Source organism: Pholis gunnellus (assembly GCF_910591455.1).
Source record: "Pholis gunnellus genome assembly, chromosome: 5".
Classification (NCBI taxonomy): Eukaryota; Metazoa; Chordata; class Actinopteri; order Perciformes; family Pholidae; genus Pholis; species Pholis gunnellus.
This window is the reverse complement of record NC_136531.1, coordinates 20225876-20239517: the sequence shown is the minus strand read 5'-3', so window position 1 is coordinate 20239517 and position 13642 is coordinate 20225876. Positions and strand designations below refer to the sequence as shown.

The following is a 13642-nucleotide window of genomic DNA, read 5'->3' as shown; positions in this document are numbered from 1 at the left end:
GCAGCACTCACTCGGGCACGTCTTGTCAGGATGCAGAACTAGCCCAAGGACAGTTAACTTGAAAGCCAAACTTGTAGTTAGTTTTTCAATCCAGAAGTGCAGATGCTGTGATGGGTCCCTTGTTATCCCACGCCCTGATCAAGTGAACTCAAACTATTTGAAGAAAGGCTCATTAATGAACTCATTCTAAGTTGGATAACTGGATAATTTTCTTTGGCTTATTTTGGATTCATAATACTAGTATTTCTACTAAATGCTACACATTTTCTTGTGGTCAAGAACAGTAGCTGCTGTGGGCCTGTAAAGCCTGTTGTGCCAACGTATGTGACTTTGGGTCATACAAAACTCAACTCGACTAGATGATGATGGGACATGTCTAGGTCCTGATGCTGATATTTGATTTGTAAATGGTTAGGTTGGATAATTTATCATTTAAGATTTTGGCATAAACACTTTCTTGGTCTTTAATTGTATAAATGTTGGGGTTTTGGACTGTTGGTTGCATAAAATAAGACATGTAGTGCTCTGGGAACTTGTGATGTAAAATGGTCACTCTTTGCTGATATCTATTGACCAAACGAATAATAATCAGTAGATTAATTGAAAAATAATTTGAGCTAAGTCCTCTGCTGCATCACAAATTTGGCCCAAATACAATATTGTCACTTGCTTTATATTCTTAATATGTAAAGTTTGTAACTAGTGAGCTTTCAGACCTGGACAGACACTCTTTCTGCTCTGCTTGCTGGGACGGGGAAGTGACTCAGACCCTGGGATCTTAAGGATGAGGCCCCCAGTCCTAAAGATGGGACAGTACAAACATTTACAGCCAAACCCTGCAGGCCCCCGGGTTGCCTCTCTCACTGTGTGTCAGTGTAAAAAAGATGATCGCTCCACAGAAAAAGACCCCAAACGCTAGGGTTTAAAGTGACAGGCCTGGCCCTTACATACACTTTAGACATTCATTTAGGAGCATGACTTTCCGGTTGTGGTAAATATTTATGTCTTACTTTTCTCCTTTTAATATCTGGGTCTGATCTTGCAAGCCGACTGCTCTAACTTCAAAGTGGTTTTGTTGGATGTTTTAAGAAATATTTAATCAGTGGTGAAGCTTTTAACTTCTTTTAAGTTGCTGCTACAGTAGTTCAGCCACACAAATCTCTCTAATCATCCGCCCTCCGGTGTCAGTGCTGCTGTTTTTATCCTTTGCTTGATTTCTAGATGTTTTGGAAAACATTTGGTACCCAGTTTCAGAGCTGCATGGTTATGTGTGTGTGCGCTTGTGTTTTGGTGTGTGGGTTAGTACTGCTTGATTATTTTTTAATAGTGTGAAAGACAAACTGCATTGTAAATGTTAAGGGTAAGTCTGATGTAAGTCTGATTTCTTTTTCCAGCAGCTGTTTAAGCCTCCGTTTCCCATTGGCTCGGCTACAGCCATGGAAGGTGTGGTCTGGATGAACGATGCTGCATCCTTTGTTAAACTGTGCAGTTTAATATTGAACAGTAAAGAGGCATATTCGTGTGTGATTGCATAGGTCTTAAGCATTTCCTTTAAATTGATCGTTACAGTGCACTTCTACAAAGGATGCGTTTCTTTTTTTTTTATTCACACCTGTAGGAGGTATTGAAGAAGTCCAGTCAACTTGAAGGAATTCAACGAATTATGCGATCGTGTCAAACTCGGAAACTTGGATTAAACTCCGACTAACGTTTAGGAGGAAGAGGAGCGCAAAAATCGAGCAGTTAATGGTTGAGATTCTGCTTGATGAGAGGAGAAACCGCGAGACGCGAGCGCTTCCTCTCCCCATGATCATGGGCACCATGCGCTCCTCGCCGAGTGCGTAAGCTGCTGTGGAGGATCCACACATTATGAGACGACATGGCATGGTGTGACCGAGGGATTCAGACTTTGCTGGCCATCGTGGGCGCCTTCGCCGCCTTCAGTCTCATGACTATTGCCATTGGCACCGACTACTGGCTTTACTCCCGGGCGTACATCTGCAACGCCACTAATGCCACCACGGACGACTCCCAGGTGCAAACCAGAAAAGTCAGAGGCGACCTAACTCACTCCGGGCTGTGGAGGATCTGCTGTATCGAAGGTAAACCCAAGTGTAATAAGTTAGTCACTGTTATTCCACGAACATTGTCTTACTTTTTTGCTGTGCTGATTGGCACTGCGTTTTGTCTGATCTCCTTCTGATTGTTTGTTTTACGACGGTGAGGTGACAATGTACGCAGTTTGATTGATCAAATAGTCATTAAAATGTCCTGCCAGTGAAATAAACTGAAATTAAATGGATGTTAGAATTGGGAACCCTCAATGAAAATAACGCTGTATGGGGTGACGACTCACTAAAAAATGAAAACCTGCCAAGCGGTGCATCATCATCATCATCATCATCATCATCATCATCATCATTATCATTATTTTTAAGTATTGTTCAATGCGTTGAATATCATTCTATTATATTGTATAGGGAGAGAACGTGCTGCTTGTTGCGCGCAAAGGCGCAGTTGTGTGCGTGCGTAATGCTACATTTGCGTCACCTTTCATGTGAATTGTTTAAGTAAGTCACAGATTGTGACATAGAGCCCAAGTCTAACGTTTTTTATGTCTTACATTTCAGTAAGTAATGTCTCTTGCTAGTTACAATTTAAGGATTCGTCCTAATTGTCTCAGCAACTTGATATGGTTGCTTGGCAACTACTTCCATAACATAGCAGACTGACGAAATACATTTCAGCTACAGAAGTAATTAGCAATAAACGAACTTGCTTCATGAAATCCTGCCAACATTTTCTCAGCTGTGTATTATTGATCCAGTATCACACGCCTGGGGAGTTTTGGGTTGGGCATCGTGCGCTGGTTGAGCGGCTACTTGTTGTTTGGGCACTTGTGCGCACCATTGCGCGCGACTGCTTCGTTAGAGAGAAGCCAGATCAATGAGATCAATCAGTTGATCCGTAAAAATGTATTCACCATGTGACTCCTTTCATCAGCCCAGCCTGATGTTTCGCTGTCCACTGCTGCTGGTGCTGAAACCTCCACTCTGAATGATTTTATTTTTCTGTTAACTGACAACCAGCTAAATAAAAAATTGCCAGACAACCTCAGATGCATGAGGCCAATCATGGCACACTGTAGAAATAGTCATTTGATGACTTGTGAAGTATTCTCTTTGTAAACACCCCAACTCAAGGCAGAATTTGGTTGATCAGCTTTTCCACACTTGCCTACAGGTGGTTGGCGTGTATCACTGTTTATTCGTGTTTTGCAGCCTAACAGAAGTTGCAGTTGCAATCCCACAGGAACAAGTACACACAAGCAATGTGTTGTGTACTGTGATTGCATTTTAATTGTTCCAATCACATCACAGCATTAACAATGAGCACATCACTGAATAGTACAGTATAGCCGTTTTTACGACATCTGACCGATTAATTTCTTTGTGCCATAAGTGCTTATTGAAGAAGAGCGCTTGCATCTCCTATGTGACCATGTGACCTGAAGGCGGCACCCCTCAGACATGGTGGAAGAGGCAACGTGCGCCCGGAGGTTTGACTCATATGCCAATCAATGCAGCCATTATAGAAGTCACACTCCTTGCACTAGTGAAATTCAATTTAACTGGCCTTTGGTGGTGACACACGTGCAACTGATGGATGAGCCCAAATGACTTTCCAAGACATTGGCTAAGTCTAATTACAGATCAGATAATTAACTTTAAAATCTGGGTTCTATATATTCTATAAATGTCAACATTTGTAGAAATTCTGTGAGTTCCTGCCTACCTTATGTACATTTCTCCTTTGTGGTTGATTTGTTTCTCATTTATTCTTTTTACAAGACTAAACACGGGTCAGAGGTTTAATTGTCTCATTTGACTCATTTCGCTATCCATTTTTCAGATAGTCTCTTCCAGGAACAAAGAACAAGATGAAATCCAACCAGTTTGCATTAGGTCAAATGAGCAGCATAAATAATGGGTTAGCCCCGGGACACTTGGCTAACCTTGTAGAAGAAATGACGTGCGTGTCTCTCTTACGTGCCTTGTAGAACAAGGCGGTGGTTCACTGAAGGCGAATGATGGCAAATTAGCTTTTAAAGGAAACAAAGTGAAGTCTTGTTCTGCAGCCAGCGATGCTGAAATATGACAAGAACTCTCACTTAAGCCAACCACCCCTGATCACTGAACATGCTGGAGTGGCGCTAAAAGACTTTGATGTGTTTTAGACAGACACTGGGTTCGACTTCAAATAGACAAATCCTACTGATTTGCTTTGAGCCACCATCTCACTAAGTTTTTGTTCTTAATGTGATTATTTGGGATTCTCTGTGTCATAAAGGCTGCTTTCTGGTTTTCCTGGCTTTGTTAGTGTGTATGTGTGTTTCTGTGGAGTGTGTGTGTGTGTGTGTGTTAGTCTGGTGAATGTATTAGTAAGATGTCAAAGGCGTCCTCTGAGCTAACTAGAAATGTGGGGGGGGGGGGGGGGGGGGGGGGGGTTGCTATGGTGAAGCTATGCTGAGTAATAAAAGATGGGCCCCGTTCTCTCAGACAGATGGGCTCCAAGGAGACACCTCCCCAACTGAGCTCACTCTCTTTCGCTCTACTCTCTCTCTCCATTTTTCTCAGCGTTATTATTATCATTAACACAACTGCCTCCTGTGTATTTTTGTATTAATAAACTTATTTAACTTTGACATCTTCTCTTCATGTTTGTTTGTACAAAATAACCCTTGATTCTTTGTTATCTTTTACCCTGCACCTGTCACTGCGTTTTCTTAAACCTTTGGACGCCACAATCAGGAGAAAACATCCAATTACACTGAAACATGGATCTTATAGATATAAAATACATGCAAGATACACATCCGATATAGTGATTATATTACCGAGTGATTATGCTTGTGTGTCGATCCAAAGAAAGCGCTGCATATAAAAGATCAAAAGGAAGCTGAGAGGGAGTTGAAGAGGAAAACATTTTAGAACACTGGAGGGAGAGAAGTGGGTAATTGAGACATGATGGTGGCAAGAGTGTTGTCAAAAGAGACAGAAAATGAGAGTTTAAAGAGACTGAGAGGATAAAGAGAGTGGAGTTGGTGAAGATAGACCGGGTCTCGGCTGTTAAGGATGTTTTGTAATTGTATTATTTCGTTCTCTTTCCCAGTATTGTTAGACATTAACCATGAAAATCTAGCAGACAAGTGCAATGTTGAAATGTTCAACATTGCAATGCTGTGCCGATGGCTGGAATGAAGCCTTGAATGAATCCTTATGGCCTAACAAATAGGACAAATGCATTTCCTAGGACATAAATCATCCTCAAAAATCCATTTGCAACAGCACATGTAAGTGAGGCTGAATGATTCATACAGCACAGTGGCTTTAAAGGTACCCTGTGCAGAGGTTATGTTTATATACAGTGTTAATGTGTGTATCCTTGAAGCCTGACAAACTTGTTAAATGCATTTACTTAATCATAAAATGACATACAAAGCATGTTGAATATGTATTTTAAAATATATCCTTAAAATGTTGCATTGTTTACATACTGAAGGGGCACATTTAAATCAGGCAAATCTGCTGAGCAGAGGTGAATCAGTTGGGTTTTCTTTTTTCAGGTGAGAAGAAAAACTTGTTGAGGTTTATTGAAGGAGCAAACAACACAGTAGCAAAGGCAGAAATGACAGGATGTGGCAGAAGAATAAGACGTCTGCCTTTTAATTCAAAGTTTAACCTTTCAATATTCATAATGCTCCAATGTTTTATTCTCTTAAAAGTGGAGGGAAGATTTTCTCGATGAAGAGACTGGGTCTCTGAATAGAAGGTGCCTGAGGGCTTGGGAACTTGAGAACCCCAGATCCACAGCAGTCTGTCCTCAAATGCTTTCTGACATGGTTAGAGGTGAAAACAAGACGGTTCAGCATTAGTTCAGAGACCCTTTACCCAAAATTGGCTCCAGTTTTCTTTAACTTATTTGTCTCCTGATCCTAAAAGCTGCACGTTGATCAGTGGATGGTCAGCATGTAGTTCCTTTTACACCATCTATCTTAATTGGAGGATCTCATGTTCGGCTTCATTACAAGTATTTTCCTTAAACTGTTATGATGTCATCCCTGCAGAATCTTACTGCCATCAGTCTCATTCACACTAAGTGCGCTTTTTGCTTCTCAACAGGTATCAACAAAGGAAGCTGCTATCGAATCAATCATTTTCCAGATGATAACGACTACGATACAGACAGCTCAGAGTACATCTTACGTAAGTCACTGCAACCTCTTCATCTTCAAACACTTAAACCGTTAATTCCCTGTCCTTTTTCTTCAAGTGGGGATGGAGTTATCACAAGGGTACTTAATGTGTCATGACGTCTCTGTCCCTCCCCCTTAAAGGCTTGATGTCATGACAGCAATTGGAGCTATAGCGATGATGGAGTGTGTTGTGTGCTGATGACTAAAATGTTGAACTGAAAATTGTCTAAACACTATGAATGGTCTTATTGCAGTTTAAACCATCTCTCCATTTTGCTTGAGTTTTCAGATTAGCTTCATTCTGCACATCATATGTGGCTTCTAGTTTGATGCCGTGTGCCCAAAGCAACTGTTTCCATAGTTGCAGATATCTAAAATGATTAATTTCAAGATGCTCATGGACTCGCTTGGTTGGTGTCATGGAAAGGCAGGAACGTCTGATTAGACGTCCTTTTCTGCTCTTCTGTCACTCCCTTTATTTCTATGTGCACTTATGGCAGCGTTACTACAAGTGTCAGCCAGGAGTGCCTTATATTGTTATTTTTAGGAAAGCTTTAACCTGTCCCAAATGCCACCAATTGGCACGTGAATATTGCCATGAATGACCATATAATGGGATACCTGTTATGTAAAAGAACTTGATGCAGAAAACATAAACACATGTGCCTTTGGTCACAGCTGCTAGCTAGCGCTATTACAGCTTACAAACCTTCAGCACGATATCATTCACGCTAGTCTGATCAACAGTTTTGTATTAACAATGGATTAAATAACTGTAAAATGTGAAAGGTGTTTATCATACACACAGAGAATCATCACCTGCAGGTTCCCCTCAGCTCTGCCGAGCATTTTAGTGTCTCTAAGCTCATTGTTTTGGTTTTACAGCTCGCAACTTTACTGTTGGTTCAGCAGAAAAGCTCCGATAAAGCTATTGGACACAACCCTCCCACTAGTTAATGTTGGATTTGCCAGGGGGACAGACATATTATATTACTACTACTACTACTTCAACTGATTCTATTTGTAGCCTTACTTCATTGGCACCATTGTCATTGTAAATGAATCGCAAGCTGGTCAGCCTTTGTATTCATATATTTAAAGCTATGTGTGTCTTCGTTTGACGTATTGACAAGACGGTTTCACTGTTTCTCCCTGTCTCGTATGAACAGGTGTAGTGCGTGCATCGAGCCTATTCCCTCTTCTCAGCACCGCTCTGCTGATGTTGGGTGGCCTGTGTGTCGGAGTTGGACGCATCTACAACAACAAGAACAACATCCTGCTCACTGCTGGCATCCTGTTTGTGGCTGCAGGTAGCACGAGACAGGCAGCACGCTTCAGATAAACAGAACAACAGCAAATAGATTCACAAACAGAAAGAGGGAGAAGGACATAAGCAGACAGAAGTAGAAGACAGACACATGAGGGTCTCCCTTTGTCTTGTCGTCTTTCTTTTAAAGTTACCTTAACTATTCCTGTAATTCAACAAGAAGAATACAATTCATGGGCTTTTTCCCTCTAGCATATTTTGTTGTTTTTTTCATTAAAACAACAAGTGCCCATACCTTAGACACTTTGCATCTTCTCTTTTTCCTTGAATCCATTGTCTCTCTAATTGGCAGTGACAAATAATTCATTAACAAGGACCACGCCAATAACAGTATGAGTTTCGAGAGGTTTATTGCATAGCGGAATGATTGTTAGATTAGGAAGCGGAAGGGGTAAAGGGTAGAGGGATGAAGGGGAGTAGGGTAGAGGGATGATGGGATGTGGGGTAGGGATGAAGAGATGAAGGGATGTGGGGTAGGGGTTGAGGTAGAGGGATGAAGGGGTGTAGGGTAGGGATGCAGAGATGAAGGGATGTAGGGTAGGGGTCGAGGTAGAGGGATGTGGGGTAGGGATGAAGAAATTAAGGGATGTAAGGAAGAAGAAATGAGGAGGGTTTGTAGAAAGGAGGTTAGGCGATCGATGGGGGACCGTTGGTGTCCCGTTGGTGTCCGGTGGCTGGCAAGAACAGGGGGAACGGAGACTGTTAGGATGGGGGCTATCTCTTCGGAAGCTCTGGCGGTGCAGAGTCCCCTGTCGTTCCTGTAATCCTGCAAGAGAGAGAGAAAATAGAAAAACACTACGGGGTTGGGGGGAGGGATGAGAGAACAGAGTCGAAGAGGAAGTGAACGGGTTCGTTGAGCTTAAATACTTGTTCGGGGGAAATGAGCCGTGTTCTGGGCGTGGTCCCGTTCCTGAACAAAGTTTATAAAACTACATTTATTTGTGATTATTCAAAGAAACTCTGCAGAGAAGGTGTGAACCGTCAAGTTGCTTACTTGTTAAGGGGATTCTAACACTCAATAAGGAATAGACCTAACTTTCAAAGTTGATTTACTCAGATGTTGAATGTGATTAAAGTATAGATGTAGAGAGGTGGAGTTTGTCAACCCAAAATCTCTTCTCTCTTCTATTCAGGCCTGAGCAACATCATTGGCATCATCGTCTACATCTCCAGCAACGCCGGGGATCCCAGTGACAAGAAAGACGAGGACAAGAAGAACCACTACAGCTACGGCTGGTCCTTTTACTTCGGCGCCCTCTCCTTCATCGTGGCTGAATCCGTGGGTGTTCTTGCAGTCAACATTTATATCGAGAAAAACCAAGAGACGCGTTTCCGAGCCCGACGTGACTTCATCAAAACCACCTCATCGTCTTCACCATACTCTCGCATCCCAAGTTACCGCTACCGGCGAAGGCGTTCGCGCTCCAGTTCGAGGTCAAGCGACCCATCCCGCGAGCCCTCCCCGGTCGGGAGGAAGATCGGGGGAGGAAGTGGGGGAGGAGGGTTGGGGATGGGTTTGCCAATGGGGGATATATCTCTGTACGCCCTTAGCAGGGACCCCCTGAAGGGCGGAAGTGCAACTGCAGGGCCCTACAGTCCAGAGAGGGACTCTGGGTTTTTACAAGTTCACAACTGCTTCCAGAAAGATCTGAAAGATGGAGTGAACAGGAGGACCACACCAGTATGAGGTTAGGAGTGTATTGCTGTGTAAAACCATAAGCTTGATGGAAGGCATTAGATATTGTACAGTTGATGAGAAAAGACAATTCCTCTCCGGGGCTGTTCAGGCAGCAACGGTGTTGAAAGGTCAGCGCTCAAAATAGTTTTCCGTTGCGTCCCTCTGTGACAGAAAAGTGCCGATCTACATTTCATTTGGTGGAAGACGAAAGGTGATATTAAGAATAACCTTTTATGATGCGACTGTATCTGAAAAGTGGATGCAGATATTTTCTAGCAACAAGAGTTAAAGGCTGAAAAATCGTCCTTGTTCTGGCATTCTTTTGACAATTGCCTGATAAACTAATTAAGCTTCTAAAGGCTGAATATTGTACTTCAGGTAATGTTTTTCTGCTAAAAAAAATACCTGGATAGTCTTTTAGAAATCAAATTACTTATTTTATTCTGAGACAAAAAATTGTTTGTGAAAATGAAGTGATTCATGTGATTGTTTGAGTATTAATGTATTGTATTTGCAACTTAACACAACTGGTGCTAACTTAATTTGTACACCTTTGATAGTCTTAAGCCTTTTCAACTTCTACTCTATCTCAAAAACCTCTCACAAGCTTGTGTGTGAGTCAGGTAATAAATATGCGTGCTACAGTATGTGAAATGTGTGTTACGGCTCAGACACTGCCATACTATGACACATATATTGCAACACAGTCTCATGGAAGTTTGTGAAATCGTAATGAAATGCAATCTATTGGTTTTGTGTACTGGGACATGCATTGTCCGTAGTTCCGTGCCGCTCTGAACTTTTTTTCTGGATGACATTACATTAAAAAAAAGGCAACAAAACCATTTAGTTAGGTTGTGGAAATACATCATGGTTGGGCTTTAAATAACTATTTACAGTTAGCTTTAGGGAACAAAACCACAACATGGTGTCGAACACCGGTCTCATGGATGAAAGTCCTGTTTGTTGGACCCATCCACCTCCCGCCCCGCCCCGCCCCGCCCCGCCCCGCCCCGCCCCGCCTCGCCCCGCCTCGCCTACCATAAACAGTCTTTTTGTATATTAAATACTACATCCCTTGCTCTGACTGTTGCTTAGTCATGGATGCATTTAATGTATGTGTCCACCATGAAAAAGGGTCCTAATTGACTTTCCATTGGAATTATTTTAGTTTTGAGCGACATGAAAAAAACAGACAATTCCTCCTTATGCACACAAAACCGATAGAATGCATTTTGTGACTATTGCCCGACCTGCCATGATATTGGGCTGCATACAGATATCTGTAGATATACATCAACAAAAACGACTAGGCACACATAATGTCAGTACATTTCAGTATGCAGTGTGACGTATCAGCGTAAACATTCTTTGTACAGACTGTGTACTTCGCTCTCCATTTGCTCAGGGATGATGTGTAGAACAAATGAGTTTGACTACTTTTAGAGATGTAGAGCTAATCATGAAAGAGAACAAATATGTTTAAGGTGTTTTGGTTTGCCTTACCTAATCCTCACAGACTGTTAGTTGGCATGTGTGAGAGGAGGAGAGATCACGCTGTATGTGTTGATGTTAACATGACTCTTGTTTCTGGAACTACTGCCTTTGTGTTCAGAGGGTTTTTGATACGTTTGTAGCCAATGCAGAAGTTCTATTTAAAGTATTTCTGTACTCTTACTGCCCTGTATTTTGACAACATTCATTGCAATTATTATTGCATGACAGATATTGAAAGATTGCACTATTATGGCAATGGACAGCTACATTTGTATGCAAATCCAGTTATTTTTTTGTCTATCAACCAGAAAATGACATCCATTTTACAAGCACCAAGCACATTGTGTCACATGGTTTAATTTTGTCCTGTAAGGTTTCTGTGAATCTGTGAGTGTTAACGGGTCACAAATTGAGCCAGTGTTTGATGGAAAACTATTATATCTAACCAACTAAGCAACATGATCTTCTTAGCCACAGATAATTATATTCAAATAGATAGTTTAGAGTGTTGTGTGACATGCAGAGAGGTCAACGTAGATTGACATGACTGGACATATGGGTATGCTGAGTCTGAGTATCTGGGATAGCTTCCCGGTGACTAGAAGGATTAAAGCGGTGGGCAGCGCCAGAAGGCATGAAAATAATCACCTGTTGCATGTGGACAGTAGGGGCATTTTATCATCCCATATAAATGTGTGAGTTGTTGTATGAGCTCTAGTAAGGACTTTTATTGTATTCATTGGGTTTTAGAATTGCAAGTCTCGGAAAACGTGTTGCGTTGTTTGTCAGTTTGGGGATATTTTACGTTATGTTCTGATTTCCATGTGGAGAGGATGCATCATTATGGAAATGATTGGTGTATTTTCTCCTTTGCTTATTTCAGCTGGTCAAAGGTTGTGAACAATCCACTGCTGAATTGGTGCCCCACCCAGGCTGACTCCTCCCCTCTCCTTCCAGGCTGGGAAGACAAAAACCTTAACCCTAACCCTCAGCCAGATGTTTTGCATCACAATTAAAGAACAGCAGTTCTAAATAGTTAATGGGGAGACTCAACTTAGCAATCACAGTTAACTTTACTGTTAGACCTGCTTGTGGTTTAATGCCAAATATGAACAGAGAATTGGTCCACTGCATTTGCTATTCTCTATAGAGGAAGTATTGTGCTTATGACACGGAGCTGATGGGTCTCCTATGCTCTGCTATGAAATTGTGTGTCAGACAGCCGGGCAACCACAGGGGTTAAAAGAAATCAACATCAGCCAACTTAATGCTTGATTGAACTAACAGGCTCCCAAATACTCATCCAGACTTCAAACAGCTTTTTTCTTTCAACAAGAGATGGTGTGAGCATTGTGTGTGTCTGTGAAGGGTTAGTAAAAGTTGAATTTACTCTTTCTTTAGCACACGCTTGACTGGGTTAAACCAGTGCCATGTGAGGGCGTGGAGTCTCTGCAGAGAGTCTCTGCTCTGTCAGCTGTAGTTGTCATTCAAGTCACTGATGTAGAGAAGGGGAAGCCTTGAATTAGAATAGACTTCTTTTCATTCTGCGTTTGTGTGATGTAGCCTATCTATGTTATACCAAACTGGTCTGATGACCTTGTTTTCCATTCCAGCCCAGAATTCAAGAGTCTTCTTCACCCCTCGCCTCTGTCCATCACCCAGACTGTTAAGCCCTGTGAATTTCAATGCCGCTAACCCTCACCGATATTTTCATCCACAATAAAGCTGCACCCTCACTCCCTCATGCCGCGCGGCAGTGAATCTTCCCCTCCGGTTATTGAGAGGAAAATAGCAGAGTCAAAACTCCATGCGGTCACAGGACTAGCCAACATGCTTGTCGGTACCTTGCTGTGCAGAAAGGATAAAATAATGCTTTTAAACTCTACTATACTCAGGTCCTGTCTTTGCACCCTGATTTGTTTGCGTGACAAATGGTTCAGCAGTGGTTCACACTTCAGGTATCTTTATACTAAACCTGATTACACCCAATGCCATAACAGAGATTTATTTAAGAAAGTACTTTAACAGCTATCATTTTAGTAATCAAAAGCTACTTAAAGATATTTCGGATGTAGTTGCAGATCGTACATCTCCTCTTGTAACACATGAAGGGATGACAAAGGCTCATTTTTGAACGATATTAAAAATATAATTGGCAGGTGTAATTGATCAACGATTTGTAATCAAATTGGGAATACATTTTGTATAAAAGGGAATTGACACTAGATTTTCTGCAGCTTATCTGAAAGCAAGCAAACATCTCTCACTGTAAACCTGTGACTATAACCTAATTACCCTTTAAACATATAACGAAGGAGGGTATAACTCTTCAGCTGATACCCTTAAACTCAAACAAAATGAAATGATACTTCACCACTTGCGTGCATTAAAGTTTTTGTTACGATTCAATTATTTAATAAATAACCTCCAAAAAGAAAGGGTGAATAAAACCAAGACAACTAGATGAATAAGAGATTTCAATATACGTAGTAAATTGGTACAGTAAAGAATTGGGGCCATGTGAAACCTTTTTTTCAGAATAATGGTGAAAGTCTTAATTGGTGCAAAGAAATTTCTGTTACATTATTTTAAAGGTACAGTGTGTAGCATTTCAGGAATTCTACTAGCGGAACTAGAATATAACATTCATATGTTTTCATTTGTGTACGATCACCTAAAACGGAATTGTTGTGTATTTGTTGAGCTCTTTATATCCAGGGAGCGGGTCCTCTTCAAGGAGTCGGCCGAGTTGCACCGTCATGTTTCTGCAGGAGCACACAAAGGACAAAGCAAACACTAGCCAACTAATGCCACACTAAAGTAGTGGTATTATGGTATGGAAGGCCTTTGAGTGAGGCGAACAGCGAGACCATGCTTTTGCAGT

General features: G+C 41.6%; 1 protein-coding gene across 1 annotated transcript; it reads left to right on the top strand.

The window, feature by feature from the left end:
• Positions 1 to 1879: 1879 nt before the first annotated feature.
• On the top strand, positions 1880 to 9270 carry LOC306695996 (voltage-dependent calcium channel gamma-4 subunit-like; the record flags this gene model as incomplete). The annotated part of the gene is made up of 4 exons (XM_079159468.1): positions 1880 to 2102; positions 6183 to 6266; positions 7426 to 7566; positions 8717 to 9270. The coding sequence occupies 4 exons, from the start codon at positions 1880 to 1882 to the stop codon at positions 9268 to 9270; spliced, it is 1002 nt and encodes a 333-aa protein (XP_079015594.1).
• Positions 9271 to 13642: the final 4372 nt, after the last annotated feature.